A 12,500-nucleotide genomic window follows, 5' to 3' on the forward strand; every position below is an offset into this window, starting at 1 on the left:
CACCTCTCCTCTCAACCGAGCTTCCACTACTCTTTCCCACAACTTCATGGTGTGGCTCAACAACTTTATCCCTCTGTAATTTCCACAGCTCTGCACATCACCCTTATTCTTGAAAATCGGAACCAGTACACTTAATCTCCACTCCTCAGGCATCCTCTCACTTTCCAAGATATTATTAAACAATCAGGTTAAAAACCCCACTGCCATCTCTCCTAAATATTATCAAGGCCTCCACTGGTATATCATCTGGGCCAACCGCCTTTCCACTCTTCATCCTCTTCATAGCAGTCCTCACTTCATCCTTACTAATCGACCGCACTTCCTGATTCACTATCTCCACCTCTTCCAACCTTCTCTCTCTCTCATTTTCTTCATTCATCAGCTCCTCAAAGTACTCCATCCACCTTCTCAACACACTCTCCTTGCTCGTCAGCACATTCCCATTTGCGTCCTTTATCACCCAAACCTGCAGCACATCCTTCCCAGCTCGGTCCCTCTGTCTGGCCAATCGGTACAAATCCTTTTCCCCTTCTTTTGTATCCAACTTCTCATACAGCTCGCCATATGCCTTTTCCTTAGCCTTCGCCATCTCTCTCTTCGCCTTGCGCCGCCACTCCTTGTACTCCTGTCTACTTTCTTAATCTCTCTGGCTATCCCACTTCTTTTTCGCCAACCTCTTCTTCCTTAAACTTTTCTGTACTTTCTCGTTCCACCACCAAGTCTCCTTGTCTTCCTTCCTCTGTCCAGATGTCACACCAAGTATCTTCCTAGCTATCTCCCTCACCACTTCTGCAGTAGTTTCCCAGTCGTCCCACACCTCTTAACCACCATCCAACACCTGTCTCACCTCCTCCCTGAATTTCACGCAACAGTCTTCCTCCTTCAGCTTCCACCATCTGGTCCTTGGTTCAGCCCTCACTCTCTTCCTCAACCTTACCACCAAAATCATCCTACAAACCACCACCTGGTGCTGTCTAGCTACACTCTCCCCTGCCACCACCTTACAGTCTCTAATCTCTTTCAGGTTGCATCTCCTGCTTAAGACATAGTCCACCTGTGTGCACCTTCCTCCACTCTTGTACATCACCCTGTGCTCCTCCTTCTTAAAATACGTATTTACCACTGCCATTTCCATTCTTTTTGCAAAATACACCACCATTTGCCCTTCCACATTACTGTCGTTGACATCGTACCTACCCATCACCTCCTCATCATCTCTATTCCCTTCCCCAACATGCCCATTGAAATCCGCTCCAATCACCACTCTTTCTTCCTTGGATACACTCTCCACTACTTCATCTAACTCACTCCAGAAATCTTTTCTCCTCCATCTCACACCCCACTTGCTGGCAATATGCACTGATAACATTCATCATCACCCCTTCAATTTCCAACTTAACACTCATCACTCGGTCAGACACTCTCCTCACCTCCAATACCCTCTTAACGTAATCCTCCTTCTGGATTACCCCAACACCATTTCTCCTCCCATCCACACCATGGTAGAACAGTTTGAAACCACCTCCGATGCTCCGAGTCTTCCACCCCATCCACTTGGTCTCTTGTACACACAGTATGTCTACCTTTCTCCTCTCCATCATATCAGCCAACTCTCACCCTTTGCCAGTCATAGTACCAACATTCAAAGTTCCAACTCTCACCTCCATACTTCTACCCTTCCTCCTCTCCCACTGCCTCTGGACACGCCTTCCCCCTCTCCTTCTCCTCCTTCGCCCAGCAGTAACACAGTTTCCACCGGTACCCTGCTGGCCAACAGTACCGGTGGCGGTCGTTGGTAACCTGGGCCTCGACCGATCCGGTGTGGAAATCTGGTTTATGATCCGCATATTGATTTGGCACAGGTTTTACGCCGGATGCCCTTCCTGACGCAACCCTCCCCATTTATCCGAGCTTTGTACCGGCGCTGAGAGTGCACCAACTTGTGCAACCACAGTGGCTGGGTCGTATAATGCCCACTCATTTTTCTTTAAAAATTTCTGCAAAAAAGTTTGTTTTTTCTTTGGAATAATTATGCTTGTCAAGTTGACATTCTAAGACCTACAAATAAGTAACCTGGACTGATAAATAGTGTTGCGGTCACGGTCGGTCCAGATAACTCTGGTCCGAATGCGTGAGTGACATTACGGTAATGTGTGTCTTCACCAAGAGATTATCAGAAACAGACTACATGATTATGAACATAAACAGTTATGGACACACCACAACAAATCATAAATGATTGGTTATATCTTAGCAAATCGAACATTTGTACAATAATAAATAACGGTAGAATCCTTATCAATAAATAAAATGAAAGAAGTTTGGAAAGTGATTCACAGATTTCTTTGAGAGGATGATAAAAAGGAACCCCCAATCCCACGCATGGAAGTCATTGTGGATATGGCGGAGCATAGCATGTACTTGAGAGAAATCTATGTCCACTGGAAGAGGTTCAGTCTCTTGAATTTCTAGGCTTCATCATCAGCCATGACCTTTCCTGTGCTAACCACGACGTTGTGAAGCTGCCCTCCAAAGCCAGCCACAGACTGGGCACCGCTGTCGATCCAAGTCTTTCCTAGGAAAATCAGTGCTATCGTAGTCAAAGTTTCCAAGGCATTGGTCTGGCATCGCTCAATGGAGCACTGCTCTCCTTGTATTTGCTGAATGGAGTACGGCACCTCAGTTTCAGATCTGTCTCTTCTGCATTTGATGGAATCGAAACCTCTCAAAATTATTAGAATCTACCATGATGCAGCTGAAACACAATTCTCCAACGTTGCTTCGTTTGCTCTCTGACACCTCTGACCTCCCCAGCAACTGCAGGAGGCACGCATTCTACCAGTAACTTCCTTCTGGTTATACTTCCATGCTGACTGTGCGCCATCTCTTTCATTCCTCGCTTCTCCCATCTATGGAACCAACTTCCAGAGGCTGTTTTGTCTGGTTCTTCCCTTGATGATGTCAAGCAAGCATTGCACCGCCATATCTTGTTCTTACATAGCCTCGCTCCTGTAAAGGAAACAAACAAGGGGAAAAGATGATGACATCAAAATTACATTTGATAACAAAGGGGTAGAAATTATCAATATTGAGAAAATACTGCAACAGAAGGAGGTGCGGTGTAAACTTCCAGAAATGCTATCATGGAAAGAATCACCAAGGGTTGTGTATACTTTGCAAAGTGCAAGGGGAGAGGTCTTCAACAATCAGGAAATGCACAATCTATATACGTAGATAAATATTTGAAAACCACACATTGTAATTGTGAACCTTCCATATTTAAAGATCCACACCATACCAGGTGATCTCAGAATAGTGAAAGATAAAAAAATTACATGCACTACTCACAAAATGTCCAAATTACAGAGAAAACGAGGACACTCGGTAGAGCGCATACCTCTGCCATGTAATGCCTGATCCAGTAGAACATGTCGGGCCCAATACATTTTTGAAATTTCATGCTTAATATTGTTTTGGTCCAATTTCTCAATGATGAAGAATCACTTAAAAAAATCAAATAATTTTCGTATCACGATTGAAAATTGAATCAATTCCTCCTTGTCACACACCCAACATATCCACCACGTTTCGTGTGAATCCGTGCACAACGTTTGAATCTCTTAAATCCCTATCTCTCAATCTCGATCTCTCAATGGTGAAGAATCACTTAAAAATTCTAGGAGCCGGATCTGGATCTTCACCAAAATCTAATCGGTTCGTCCTTGTCACACACCCAAACCTGCCCACAGAATTTCATCCAGATCCGTCCACAACTTTTTGAGATATCCTGCACACCAACAGACAAACAAACAAACAGACAGAGAGGGGTGAAAACATAACCTCCTTCACCTTTGGTGGTGGAGGTAACAAAAGGATTTACTGGAATAAAGGAATGGAGCTTATAACAATTGGACTGACTGAGTGAATAGATGAGAGAACAAATTTATAAGTACAAAATACCAGACAAATGTTTCTATGGTTAGAGGAAGCAGATAAACATGTAAAAAAAAAGGAGAGATTGATTTGAGAAAAGTTCAATTAAACAATCCGGAAACATTTTTTGAAACGGCTTCAAACGCAACACATGTTGTTCCTATTGACAAGAAAAGTAATAATTTTACAACTGTATGGAGAACATTTTATATTCACGCACATTTGGAAGAATGGGGCTTGTCGAGTGGATCTTCGAAGATCTACAAAATACGTACTGATAATAAAATAGTGTTGTGATGACTGGTCCGAATCCGTATGTCATGTTAATGTGACCGGAAGGACCAGTTAACCACACGTCTCCTGAGCAAAGCGTTCAGGCCTATGTGCCTCGCTGCCACCATGTGAAGCCGCATGTTTGAGCTTACATGGCTTGTAATAGACATTTTGAGGCATGGTTACAGATAGTAGTGCAGTTTGTCTTTTAAAATATGCTTAAATAGATACATAGCATTAGCCTTTGGTTATTGTTGGTTTTGGAAATCGTTCTTTATTATTTTGATGTGACACTTTTGAATTGCTAAAACATGGCATCTTCAAATTGCTCTTGAATTTTGGATTTAGAAACAAACACAACGGTCATTATTTGGAAAAGAGATCTTTTCATTTTTCTTTTTTCTTTTTGTTTGATTGTTATTTCTTTGCCTCCCAATCTTTATTGAAACCTTAACTTCTGTACTGAATCATTCACAGCCCATGAACATGGAAGGCTCGACCTCCATGGCAAATGTGAGCTTCGTCTGCCAGCGATGTGGACAGCCTCTGAAGCTGGATACCTCTTTCAACACGTTGGACACCATTACCATTGCAGAGCTCTCAGGTGCATTTTCCAGCTTCACAAAATTCTGTACCAGCTCAGATAAATTCAGTTCTTTGAGATGATGCACATTGCAGCACAAATGGTGGGGAGTGAGTGTTGGGGGGGGGGGGGTGGGAATATGAAGACTTAACTATTCATAACTGGTGTTCTTTTGAAGAGTTGATGGAATACGATGATATTGAGTATTTGACCCAGGATTTAGCCGCATCGGATTCATTTGGTAAGGAGCTCCACCATTTATTGGCATTGAAAAATATCTCCGATGTTGATGCAGTATGAACGATTAATGATCTTCTAAGTCAACTTGAATCACCTGCTGTTTATTTTCTTTTTTTTAAATGTTGTTGAGGTTGTGAAAATGCTTCCTGTTTTCTGTTGTTACCTTTCGCTCGCGAAGCGCAAAGCAGGGTTAGGCATCCGGTTGCATGTGGTGCGCGTGCGTGCGTGCGTGTCTGCATTGTTATAATTCATTTTCTCGGCAACCGTTGGTCCGATTGACATGAAATTTTACCATAGGAGTGCCTCCACTTGTATAATTTTTTTATTCATAATTATGACGTCATAGGTAACGTGGTACGAACGCCGTCTTGGAAAAACTTTACACCTTTATATCTCCCAAACCACTCATTAGAAAAAATTGAAACATGGCTTATTGTCAAGTATTCCTAATGGGGAATAAGATATGTTGATGATGATGTCATTGGTGCCTTCATTATGATGTCATTCGACAATTACAACACTTGATCTGATCAGTATGAAAAATAAAATTTCCTCTGCAACTGTTAGTCCAATGGACACAATTTTCAGAATATGAGCGGCTCCTCCTGTAGAATATGTTGATGGTAATTATGACATCATAGGTCATGTAGTACAGGTGCCATCTTGGAAAAACAGAAAAACGTTGCACCTCTATATCTCCAAAACCATTGACTATGCAGGGTAAGTATTTCTTGAATACCATCTAGTTTGTGTATTGCGATTGGTTAGGGGCATTTTCCAAGCTGTTAGCCTCCTCCGACAGAGCCGTGTTGAGGTGAAAGGGTTGAAACAGCAGTGATGCTTTGGTCCTTCGACTACTGATTCAACCGTGTGTGTGTATTACGATTATTGAAGGCCATTTTCTGTGCACAATAACAAGTGGTATATGCCAAAGCCCTTTTGTTTAATTCCATCAACCATAATATACTTCATCCCAGAATGGGCCATGCAGGGCAAGGCGTTGTACACACACTTCACAGTAGTGAATTAGCGTAGTTTTATGCCTTTGATGGGAATTGATAAAAATCATTTCATGATTACTACATGCATTATGGGTGGGTTTAAGAGAAGAAGAATATGCAAGAGGTTATGAATTATCTTCACTGCAGCAACAAAATAATTTTGTCAATTGCATCATTCTTGTGACAAATACAGGCCATTATGTCATGGTTCAAGATGTGGATTGTGAAGTTTGCTCATTTCAAATCAACTTACCACATCTACTGTTTTTGTATTCCTGCGTGCACTGTATTCCCTGTCAATATACCCTGCCAAGTCTCTGTTTTTGCAGATTGAACAACACTGATTTTATCTTTCTTACAAGTCAAATTGCAGAAAAATTGCAAGAAGAGTACCGATGGCATGCCTTCATGCGAAGAGCTGATGTATTATCCTGTAAACCGGGAAAAACCACCAATGAAAAAATAAAAATAAGGGTGGAAAAAAAAGATTTAATAAAATTGGCAAAATCACTCTTGCTGCAAATTATAGCTCTGAAAGGTTACATGCTTGCCAGCAAAAGTAGTACAATTAAATGCCCCCTAATGTTATAATCCCACTGAATTCCAGTTATGAAATTAAACTTTGATTCCAAGCTAAGTTTGTAATGACTAACTGTTATAAAGTTAACTAGAACTGCCGCTTATAACTTCGACCAGTTATACCAGCTACCCAACGAAGCTTGTTCCAATGACTATGTTCTCCTTTGATGATGCCATCCCATGTCGCCCCTTCTAATCTCATTTTTATCAAACCTATTGCGTCATTTTTTTATCAAACTATATTTCTCATGGCGAGTCGACCCCAAGAACTGCCACTTGTAACTGCAAGCAGTGATTTCTATGTGGGCGTTTACAAAAATGTGAACCATGAGGAATAAAGTTTGAGCAGTATGTTGTCATAGTTGACACTGTTTGCCAGCCAGATTGGATAGAAGGAAAACATTTAAAAATATTTTTCTTTGCAATCACTCCACCGATCGATGCGAAACTTCAAATATATCATCCACTACCCAGGTGGAAAGAGGTTTCAAAACAATGATGCCATAGGTCACATGGTTTGGCAGCCATATTGGATTGAGGAAAACCCTTAAAAAAAATTTTTTCTCTGAAACCACGAACCGATGATGTTTTAATTGTCAAACTTTTATCCCCATGGGTACTTGATAATGCCCAGGAAACTGTCCAAGATCGTGGGGGATAGGTTCCTGGAAAATTCCGCGATAGTTGATAATGGTATAATCGTAATCGTGGAAACCAAGGACCAATGGGAAAGCAGAGGTTCAGTTCCTCGACTTCGGGGAAATATCGAGGAAGATTGACGGCAGCCAGAAATAAACATATTACTATTGAAATAAACACATAAATATGTATATAATGCATGTTAACATTGAAATAAACATGTAAATACAATAAATACGGTGTAAATTAAACAAAAACACATGACTTTTACCTTTTTAATTTATTACAACAAAGTGAGGTGGGTGATTGTAAATGTACTCCATACTCGTACTGTACTCTGCCATGAATAGAAAATGCAAGACGTAGCTGAGGATGATGCTGTTCGAGGTGGGGGGGGGCGGTGAGCAGGGAAAGGGTGAGTGGGGAAGGCGATTCCGCAAACGGAAAAGCAGCATTAGCTTTATGACGAAGGCGCTTGCAGCATTGCCACAACCCAAAACGGAGAACAGTAACATGATCCTTAAATCAACTTACCTTGAACCACTATCTTCCCTGCTTGGGGACCAAGGTATGAGATGACATCATCTTACAGAATAATCCCGTCTCGTCGATGTTGGAAATCTGTTCCATTATATATCCCTTTGCCTCAATTTGTTTCATGACCTGCACGTGAGAATGCATGTTTGAGAACGGGGGTTAAAATCCAGGTATCAGAAATGAAGCGTTTTAGCAATAAGGTTCAAATACGGACTTTCTGGAAAATCCTCTATATATCTTTGCTGATGACTCCACCTTCTGCTGTACCATCTGTCATCCCTCAGACTGGCAAGCAGCAGCTTCTTTGCTCACTGCAGATGTGGGTAAAATCACAAACTGGTCCAACACCTGGAACATGTCTTGCAATCCGGACAAATCTCACTCTCAATATGTCTCTCCAAAAGGACCATTTGGACCCCCCCCCCATCTACTTTCTCAACAATCCTCTGGAAGAAGTCCTTTCTTTCAAGCTTCTGGGTCTCACTATCTGCCATGATCTTTCCTGGGAAAGCCACATTTACCACCTGGCCTCGAAAGCCAGTCGCCGACTGGGAATCCTCCATCGTGCAAAGTCCTTCCTCGGCCAACCTGAGCTCCTGACCACATACAAAGCTTCCGTCCGCAGCCTGATGGACTACTGCTCTCCCATCTGGGCTGCTGCTCCTGCTTCCCACCTTTCTCGGCTTCACACTGTGGAAACCGAGGAATTTCGGATCATTGGCATCTCCCGCGATGAGGCTCAGTCTTTGGGCCTCTCACTCTCTCACCGCAGGCAGGTCGGTGGTCTTTCTGTCTTCTACCATCTCCTCTCCAGTCTCGCCCCCCCCTCCTCTGCTCTGTCTGCGATTTTGTCTCCTCCCATATTTCCGCAGGACGCTCAAGGTCCGCCAACAACTCCCTTCTGGTAAAACTCCCAAAATCACGAATCACTGCTCACCTTCACTCTTTTATTCCTCTTTTTCCCAACCTTTAGAATAAACTCCCAAACTCTGTTCAATCCCATTCTTCCCTCCAGGCCTTCAAAAGAGCTGTTCACCACCACCTCTTATCATCCCCCATCTAAATCCTCGATCTTTTCTACCCCCGTTAATCCACCCCAAACCCACCTCCTTCAAATTCCCTGCTTTCCTTCCTTGAAAGTCTCTGTAATGTCCATCTTGTATTCCCCATGTTCCCTACCCCATCCCTCTCCCTTCCATAGATCTCCTTATGTCTCTGTTCCCCACTGTTTTGTCCTTCCCACTCCCATACCTCTTGTCTCATGCCCCCTTGCTGTGCGTTGTGTGTTAGCTCTCATACGAGTCTCGACAAGGTATACAAAAAAAATGCTGAGAGCAAACTGACCTCCGGACCGGGGCACAAACTCTGTGCGTATTACTGCTCTCTACTGGAGGGCGCTTCCCAAGTGGCTTAAGCACTCCAACAAAACAGTTAATAAGGAACGGCTGATTTGGCAAGTGATAGCAAGCCTATTGTTAATGGGACGTCCCTCAAAAACTAAATAAACATCTCCAATTTCTTAACATTTTCAGATTTCACTCCAGATTTCAACAGTTATTTAATTCAGGTGATCCGTTCCGCAAAACAGCAATTATATTTGGGTATATACTTTAACTAGCAAATACAACCCTTCATTTTTCTGATGGTAATATTGAGATGGGGGAGGGAGGGGTGGAGGGGAAGGGCAACAAGAAAAGGGGTGAGAGTGAGAAAGTGTGGTGAGGACGAGCTTTCCCCCACATCGCCATACACTCTGGGATGTGGGAGGGAGAGGGAACGAAGATGATGGGAGGGAGGGGACAGGTGTGTGTTCGGCATGCGTTTGATACGGGGACTTGAGGGAAAGTGTGTGGGGGGGGGGAATGGTCCCCTTATGCCGGCATTGGCATTGGTACAGGATTTAACAAAATTGGGTCCATTAAAACAGCATGTTAAAATGTGTCTTACTAAACAATGCCTGGACACCGCCCATAGATGTCCGTGAGAGAAAGGGGAAGGGAAGGAAGGGCATTTTCCTTCAATCATCGAAAATGTCACACCAGTGTTTGTGCCTTTATTTAATTTGTACACATACATTAAGCTCAAACATCTCTTCACCTGAGAGAAATTGCGGAATTGAATCAAGCAGCAGTTCCAAATGTTTAAAAATTAGCTTTTATTTGTTCAATTCAGGCATGCTTTGACGCCCTTTCCTTTCCTCAACCTCCGGAGGGTTGTATGGCAGTGAAGGGGATTTGGGAGGAGGATAGCGTGAGGGGAGGGCAAGGGAAGGAAGGCAGCATGAGGGGAAGGCAAGGGAAGGAAGGCAGCGTGAGGGTCGGGCAAGGAAGGAAGGCAGCGTGAGGGGAGGGCAAGGGAAGGAAGGCAGCATGAGAGGAGGGCAAGGGAAGGAAGGCAGCGTGAGGGGATGCAAGGGAAGGAAGGCAGCATGAGGGGAGGGAAAGGAAAGGAAGACAGCGTGAGGGGAGGGCAAGGGAAGGAAGGCAGCGTGAGGGGAGGCAAGGGAAGGAAGGCAGCGTGAGGGGAGGGCAAGGGATGAAGGCAGCATGAGGGGAGGGCAAGGGATGAAGGTAGCATGAGGGGAGGGCAAGGGATGAAGGTAGCATGAGGGGAGGGTTGGCAGCGTACCAGGGCATTAAATGCACCCAAACAGTAACGTTTTCTTTTTCACCGCTGTTCTATATCCAACCGGGTGCATTTATTAATTATAACCCATGCTTTCTGTCTGGCAAAGGCCTGCCGGCATGCATGCCCCCACATCCACGTTCCTCCAACCTCACATGCAGGCACACACAAACCCCACGGAGAGTCATTTTTACCACGTCCATGTGTGCTCTCTTCGTACCTCTGTTTTCAGCAATTGTCAACTATTAATAATGTTGAATCAACTAGTAGTATATTTTTATATTAATATTTTGTCATGAAAGCAGATCGCACAAAACGCTAAAAAGAAAACTTCGTACGTAATTGCCATAAAAAGCACCCCTGTGGACTGCATTGTCATGGATTGCAAAAGCAGGTTAGAGAGCATGGTGTTGTGCTCAATGAAATGACACTTTCTGCACATTCCTTAATCTTTTCTTCACTAAATGTAATCATCTGAACAGTCGAAAAAAATTAAACTTCATGTTTTACTTTAATAAATGCACTTAGTTATAAAAAAATCGTTAATTTTCAAATTTCACTCTCGAGATTTTGACACTTATTTAGTCCACGAGATGCGATTCTCAAATCTGATATATTATTTTGATTATATACTTAAATTAGTCTGCGAGATTAAATTGTGTTTCCAAGGCAGGGCATTTTTGAATAGGCTGAATTAAGACCCCAACAAGATGAATTGGGGCTGGCCAAGGACAAGCCTTTTAATGGAGTTAAGCTATTAATTATCTTTAAAAAGGGGTGTTGAAATTTACCCAATCACCCAATTTTCATTCATGCACTTCCTTGGAGTTCCCATCGTGTGAATGCAAAGTTTGGGGCTCTAGCTATAGCGCTTACAAAAGCGATGTATACAGCGATTCGTAGGTATGAAGATCAGGCATTCGATGACATGAGTAAGGAAAGTAAAAACAAAATTTGAGTGCTTTATTGTTAAGAAACCATTGCAGCCTTTTCCGAGTTGAGGCATTGTTGAGCAAGCTAAAAAAAACCTGGTGAATTAAGACCCCAGTGATGGAGAGTGAGGTGACCAAGGATAACGTCTTGATAAAGATATAATTAAATAAAGCCATTAATTATTATCTTAAAAAGGGGTGTTTGAATTAACCCAAACACCTAATTTTCATTCATGCACTACCTTGGCATTCCCTTAGTATGCATGCACAGTTTCAGGCTGCTGGGTTTCATGATTTTGGAGTTGTGGAGGGCACGCACGCACGCACGCACACACTGACATTCATTCGTATAGAAGGGTAGTTGATCATATATATGAAGTGAAGCGGTTTCGGGGAAGAACATTGTTAAAGCATTTGTTTTTTTCAATGGGATTATGTTTCCCCGACCATGTGACCTATGACCTCATAAACTTAAAACCCGACTCAAACTGAGTAGTCGATCACGTATATAAAGTTTTGCATTGATCGGAAAAGGTTTATTTTTTAAAATCCAATTAACTTTATCTCAAAAAGGCAAGCTCAATTTTACAAAACAGCCAGGTGGGTGAGTGTAAGAACTTTTATGTACTTGGACTCCACGCTGCCATAATATATAAAACAAGAGTTAGCTCAGGATGATTAATGATGCTGTTGGAGGGGGGGGTGCAGCTTCAAAATATGTGTATGTAGAACTTGCCGTGGCTGTTAGATCATCGAGAGCAGAATGAAGTCTCCTGCTGCATTGCCACATCGAAGAAGGGTCTTCTTCTTGCGTATGGCAGCTTGGCTGCCAGGTAGCTATCATTTTGTTTGGGCACGACTATGCTGCTGATGCTGTGCCCCTATACTAGTGCACTGGTACTCATTTCGCCGACCTCAGAAAGATGACAGGCTGAGTCATCCCCACCTGGTGTTAATTCAGCAGCCAATGGGGCTCAAACTCAGGACCCTAAGATCCCAAGCCAGCGACTCAAACCATAAAGTCAACACCAGGCTTAGAAGAAGGGTAAGACAATCCTTAGCCACCTTGACCTGGAGCAGATCTTTCCAGGAAGATACAAGATGGTATCCTCTTCCAAAATAATTCCATCTCTTCGGCATTAAAAACCTGCTCCGGCA

At 43.0% G+C, this 12,500-nt stretch overlaps 1 protein-coding gene across 8 annotated transcripts in view; it reads left to right on the top strand.

Moving 5' to 3' along the window:
* Nucleotides 1-12,500, top strand: part of BECN1 (beclin 1) — a 97,482-nt gene that overhangs the window by 29,124 nt on the left and 55,858 nt on the right. For all 8 annotated transcript variants that reach the window (XM_085873567.1, XM_085873575.1, XM_085873574.1 and 5 more), the window contains one exon: nucleotides 4,684-4,810. In XM_085873567.1, the coding sequence (XP_085729693.1) occupies nucleotides 4,687-4,810 (124 nt within the window). In that variant the 5' untranslated portion in view covers nucleotides 4,684-4,686. The remainder of the gene's footprint in view (nucleotides 1-4,683; nucleotides 4,811-12,500) is intronic.

Source organism: Eptatretus burgeri, chromosome 3 (assembly GCF_056783735.1).
Source record: "Eptatretus burgeri isolate ZD-2024b chromosome 3, Ebu_testis_v1, whole genome shotgun sequence".
NCBI classification, from domain to species: Eukaryota; Metazoa; Chordata; class Myxini; order Myxiniformes; family Myxinidae; genus Eptatretus; species Eptatretus burgeri.